This window comes from Xenopus laevis, chromosome 4S (genome assembly GCF_017654675.1).
Source record: "Xenopus laevis strain J_2021 chromosome 4S, Xenopus_laevis_v10.1, whole genome shotgun sequence".
NCBI classification, from domain to species: domain Eukaryota; kingdom Metazoa; phylum Chordata; class Amphibia; order Anura; family Pipidae; genus Xenopus; species Xenopus laevis.
The window spans coordinates 77,062,933-77,069,037 of record NC_054378.1 but is presented as its reverse complement, the minus strand read 5'-3'; the positions used below and the strand labels follow the sequence as shown (position 1 = coordinate 77,069,037).

General features: G+C 37.2%; 1 protein-coding gene across 2 annotated transcripts in view; it reads left to right on the top strand.

The window, feature by feature from the left end:
* Window positions 1–294: 294 nt before the first annotated feature.
* slc1a7.S (solute carrier family 1 (glutamate transporter), member 7 S homeolog) overlaps window positions 295–6,105 on the top strand; it is a 28,629-nt gene continuing 22,818 nt past the window's right edge. Inside the window, exons 1-2 of one of the 2 annotated variants that reach the window (XM_041561488.1) lie at window positions 295–2,356; window positions 4,810–4,889. In XM_041561488.1, coding sequence (XP_041417422.1) covers window positions 2,216–2,356; window positions 4,810–4,889 — 221 coding nt within the window. In that variant the 5' untranslated portion in view covers window positions 295–2,215. The remainder of the gene's footprint in view (window positions 2,357–4,809; window positions 4,890–6,105) is intronic. The other variant, XM_018260914.2, reaches the window with a different exon arrangement.

Here is a 6,105-nt window from a genome sequence, read left to right as displayed (position 1 = left end):
TATACAGTAGTTGTGTTTGGCCCCCAAGCGTCCATCCCACCTTCTGCTCCACAAACCTTGATCCAAGTGAACCCTGGAGCTAACACCCCCTTCAAGCTAGTTGTAATTACATTGTTCCCACTATGAGCAGGATCAACACACACAGGAGATTTGTGCCTAAAGAGTCAAAGATGTAATTTTGACATTGAACGATGCCATCTACACGTTTGACACTTCACTTGCAATTGCATTTCAATAATGTTGGAATAGTCAGGGAAAACATGGTGAATTCTCAATATTGCAATTTTTACACTGCACTTGTGGTTGTCATTGACCCCTTTTATCTAACTCAATTAGATATGAGAAGGCTGAATACCAATTAATAATTTATTGATAAATGGATCACCTATTCACATGCCTAATATAATGCAAAAAACAAATTCCTGGTTCATTCTGATACATATATCAATATATACTATAGAATATGGAATACCTTACAGTATTCTGCAGAGATCCCAGTAAAAGGTAAATAGTAAATGTAAAGGGGATCATTAGGAAAAAGTTTGTAAAGCTGTTAATTATAAAAAAAAAAAAAAAAAAATGCTAGTGGTAACTGCACACAAGTGACCCCTTTATTTAGGGGTCAGTAAATACACTGAATGCTTAAATAATAAGTACACCTTTCAATACAGGGTTACATGCATTAGCATGTACAGTGTATATGCATTATTTTGTCTGTGAGTGTTTGCGTAACATTTTTTTTATACCAGCATTCAACTTCCCAGATCCTAGTCTAAGATTTAGAAACTATTATTAAAATGTGGCATTACTTAAAACTCATACTTCATATTAGAGTACCAAGTAGGTCTTTTGAAACAAGAGCTATCCAAGGTATTCATAGTGTATGGCTAAATAACAAATAATGTATATGTTTTCTGCAGACTGCGATAGCATAGATCATGTTTTATGCAAGTCCAGTAACTGCTAATCTGCCGTGCAGGGTGTGGATTTCCTATGAAATCCTATGCTTGTGGTAGATTAATGTGCTTTTCTGTCACTCGTGATAGGGTAATGTGTCTCTTGCATAAACTGCAGTGCAGTAGCAGTCTTGGCCTCTTTTATTAGCATTTAGGGGGTTATATATCAAAGTTCGATTTTTCTGGTTGGACTTTTAACAGGGAAAACCAAAATTTTTTCATTAAAAAACTCAGACTTGCCAAAATCATGTAGAAGTCATGCAGATGTCCTGAAGATATCCTGATTCGAACTGGGTTTCACAAAAAGTCGAGGTATTCGGGCGTCAAATCAAAAAAAAATTTAACTATCTAAATGAGACTTTTCCCACAAAATATTTTTTTCAGGAAAATTTCATGATAAATAGGGGGGGGGGTAAAGTCAGTGCGAATTTGGTCGGAGTGGCTTTCCAAAAATAGTGAGATAAATTCGGATTTTGATAAATAACCCCCTTAGTGTTGCCGCTTCACATCTTTGTTAATGAACACATATAAAGCTGCTGCATGTCTGGTTAGTTGCCGGTACATATGTACTGTATGTACAGGCCAGTGTATGTAGAATGCAGACACTCCTGTTTATGTAGAATGCACTGCATATGCCCAGTTTTCTAACCTGTGTGCAGATTTGCACAACCCGAGTTTGTGTACAGAATGCATACTGTATGTATAATCCTCCCCTGTGTGTAATGAATACATACTGTATGTACTCACTTCACGTCTGTATATAGATGCTTAGTGAATAAAATATATACTGTATGCAGCATTCTTCTATGTGCAGTTTCACCCCTGCTTGATGTATTCAGTTTAGTACAATTATTTGCTTAAATATTTGGTCTATGAAAAATACTGCTACTAAATTACATCTATGGGAAAAATTTAATGAATCTTTTTTTTTAACTACAGTTGAATGGTAAATCTTCTGCACTTTCTGTCTAAAAAAAAATACCAATATCTTATCATCTACTTGAGTATATTCATATTCTTTTCAAATTATCCCGAGCTCCCTAATCTCCTCCAGGCTTCTAATGATGAAGCCAGTAATAGGATTTGGGTATTAATTTGGGACCATAATGCCAGCTGCATGTTGCGTGGCTAGTGGGTGAGGGGTGACCTTGCAGCATGGTCAGTGTCTGCTGGCTTTGATCTGATCTTTAGAGAATGTGAGTTGGCTTGTCACAGAGCGGTGTGGTCCCAGTGGGACAGCAGTAGACTTTTAGGGCACAATGGCAGGGGCTGTGGATGCAGGGCTGGCCAGAGCGAAGGATGTGTGCAAGCGGAATGGACTGCTCATCCTCTCAGTTTTATCCGTCATAGTGGGATGTCTGCTTGGATTCTTTCTCAGGACTAGAAGACTAACAGAACAGGTCAGTAAAACACCTGGGCAATAATCTAAGACAAACTTGCTAAAAAAAAGGTACACATTTTAGCCTAAATTCGAGTTGGTTTCAGAATATTTGGTGCTTATAACCATCATTCAATGTGACAGCTCAGAATACTTAAGGGCCATGGTTCCCCAGCTGCTTTCTGCAATAACCAGGTCATTTTCACTAACAACAATTAAGTTAACACAAACTGATTGTTTGACTACTATCAGTTTCTGATTTTCAGCTTCCTGAAGAGGAAGAGTATAGAAGAAAAATCCAGCTGTGCCCATCAGCAATCATTACGACTATTATGAGTAAGAAAGCTTTGGGACTTTAATTTAGAAAATCCATTTTAAAGGTAAATTAATTTGTTTTTTGAAAAACTTATTGACAATTAAGTTTTGCTGAAAAATAGGGAAGCTGCAGGAGAAAGCTGGAATCATACATTTATCTGGATTTGGGACGGGGCCGCACATCTAGTCCAGTGCCCGTATTTTCAGTCCTAACTGTACTGCTGTTTACTATTTAAGTTCTTGACATCTTCTGTCAGGGGTTACATATACTCTGTGGAACCATATAAATGGATTAACAGTTTATACTATTGCTTAAAGCATGGATCAGCAGACTGTAACCCTAAACTACAAATATTAGAATCACTCAGAAACTGAAGGAGATCACTGAAATAGGTGTGCTATTGTTTAATGGAATTTATATTTGTTAGATATGCCATATGGTTCACTAACTGTGTGGCTGTCCTCCTAGGATAAGTAAATGTAGTAGATTGGGGGGACGGGGGACGCAAGAATGAGAATGAATTAGCGTGAAATGTGGGAATGGGGTGCTTATTTACTGTTATATATTGTCTGTTATCTATTATCTATTGTCAGAGGCAGATTAAGGCCACTAAGACCCATAGATATTTCTCAAGGCCCCATGACTCTCTGGTTTTGGTCCTTTACAGTAGCTGTGCAACATTAACTTAGTCCCGTGGTTTGTTTGCCACAAGGTTCAAGCTCAATACTATTCTGCCAATGTGTGTCACACACTAGCACCACAACATTAATATATGTATAAATATATCATGGTGGGCCCTCTGTCGTGGTGGGTTCTGTGTACATTTTTTTTGGGCCATTTATTAAAATTGTCCTGTGTAGGGCTTTGCTGTGACAACATCTACACAGTTTAAAAAGTGATCCGATGCCACTCTGGACACTAGTTAGTGCCAACAATTTTATTCTCTGGGTAATGGACCTTTGCTATGCCAAAAGCCTGCTTACATTGTATAACTGACTTTCTTTAGGTCATCACTGCACTCCCATGGGGAAATAACATAAATCAAGGATGTCAGATAAGGCATTCCCAAGCTGTAGCCCTCCAATTGTTGTTGAATTTAAACTCCCAAATCCACCTGACTGCAGTTCAGCAGGATATGGTGGATGCTGGGCAATCCATTAGTGGGGGACTAGGCTAATGTCCTTTCTGTTCCTATAATATAACCTGCCCTTGTACTTCTCAAACCCTTTCTCTTATTTATTGCAGCATGCTTTCCTTCCAGTAGCTTTAATAATGCCTAAAATGGTGGTTAGCCATGAAATGAACATGGTATGTCTGACGGATGATGGGTGCTTACTGCTTACATTGTGGCTTATGTAGTAATATGGGGAGGCAACAGGGAAGTCTGTGCTAGAGAATATCTCAAATGCAGATTATTTTTAAAGCATTACATAGATTAAATAAGCATTTACAGTGATGGCTACTGCAGTTGTTATTGAGCATTCTGTATCATTAGAGTAATTTAGTATGCAATTGTAGCAGCACTCAGCTTTCAAAGTAGAAAATAGTTAACTGATTAAATCATTTTTATTTTGGTCAGAAAACTGAGTAATATTTGTTGAGAATTGTGAACATAACATTGATCTTCTCAATATTAAATCACTGCTGCACATGGTTGAACTTTCTGTATGATTTGCACATATAAAAGAAGAAAAAGATTTCCAGTGCTTAAATTCTACCTATGTGAATCCCTTTACATACATTTCAAAAAATTGAGGTGTTAGTATCACATTTCGGGCAAAATATGTACGCTCACTTCCCACGTCATGTCACGTTATACACTGCCTAAAACTAAACTGAAATTTAATTTAAAACGTTTAAAATCATTAGACACTTAGCAACAATGTGCATTACGCATTACTGAGTGTTAGATCTGTGTTCACTTACACTTTATACTCGGATATAGGAGCATTTTCATTCATTCCATTGGAGACACATTGCTCCTCCATAAACACTACAAATTAAATGAATAACACCCCTACTGGTTTACTCACTTAAATATACAAATTTGAAGCATTGTGTGCATATGTTTTGGGTTTCTCAATAAAGTCAGAATTCCAACTGAGTGAATGTTCTGTGTATTCTCATAGCATTGCCTGTGTCTCTTCTCTGTTTTGTAGGAAATTAGCTACTTCCAGTTTCCTGGAGAACTTCTTATGCGGATGCTGAAAATGTTGATTCTTCCTCTTGTGGTGTCAAGGTAACAATGCAATCAACATTCCATTATTTAATATGGCTGTATTTTCTTTACCAAAAATTCAATACCTAACTTTTATGTTGGGTCCACAGTGACTGACGCTCAGTACATCAAATATTTGTTGTATCTAAGGTAATAGCACCATTGACTAGTCATTAATGGTGCCATAAAATGTATTCAGAAACATTGTGCTTTGATTTACTCTATATAATGATAATCGCTTAACAGTTTGCATATGTTTTCATGTGTGAGGGTGGCCTATGTATGATGCTAGTCACATACTAGCTAATTGTGTATAAAGGGTATCTGTTGATTGAACTTGCTGTGACCATCTTTATATGTATGGCCTATAAAAACATTAAGGGGCAGATTTATCAAGGGTCGAATTTCAAAGTAAAAAATACTTCGAATTCGAAAATCGAATTCAAACTTTCTTCAACGAATTTGGGTATTTTGCAGTCGAAGTAAAATCGTTCACGACTGCAAAATACCCAAATTCGATGAAAAAAGTTCGAATTCGATTTTCGAATTCAAAGTATTTAAATTGGATGGTCGAATTTTGAAGTATATATTACTGCGAAATTCGACCCTTGATAAATCTGCTCCTTAATGTTTTTATATTTTTTTTATAGAGACTGTACTTCGATTATCGAATATTCGAATATTCAAACTATTTTTTTACTTAGAAAATTCCATCAAATTGACTTCGACCCTTGATAAATCCGCCCCTAAGACAACACACTGGGCTACACTGTAGCTGTAGCATGTTTGCAAAAAAAAGTGCTGACTAGCCACATCACAGGTTTCCCAGAATGCTTTGGTCTGAGACTCAGACCATTGGAATCTATCAGGTAACCAGACTATGTGTGTAAAAAGAAAAGAAAAAGATTCTGTGGTATTCACTTCCTGCCGCTTTCCCATGTGCACAAGACTATGTGTGTAACACAGAGGGTACAGCAAGTATTTCCATGTCAACATCAAAAGTGACTTTCAGAATGCTGAATACCCACCTTCAAGAACACTTCAGGCAATAGCAAACTGAGCATTCAGTTGCCATAGCAAGGCAGGCTTCCTTCATTAGGAAATTACCAATCGGCATCCGATTGTTGATATGTTCCTTTGGCTGAGAGAGTTTCATTCCAAGGTCAGAAGGAAGGGTTGTTGGCACATGTGCACATAAATCAAATACCACCACCTTGGTGACCTCTAAGAAAAAAAC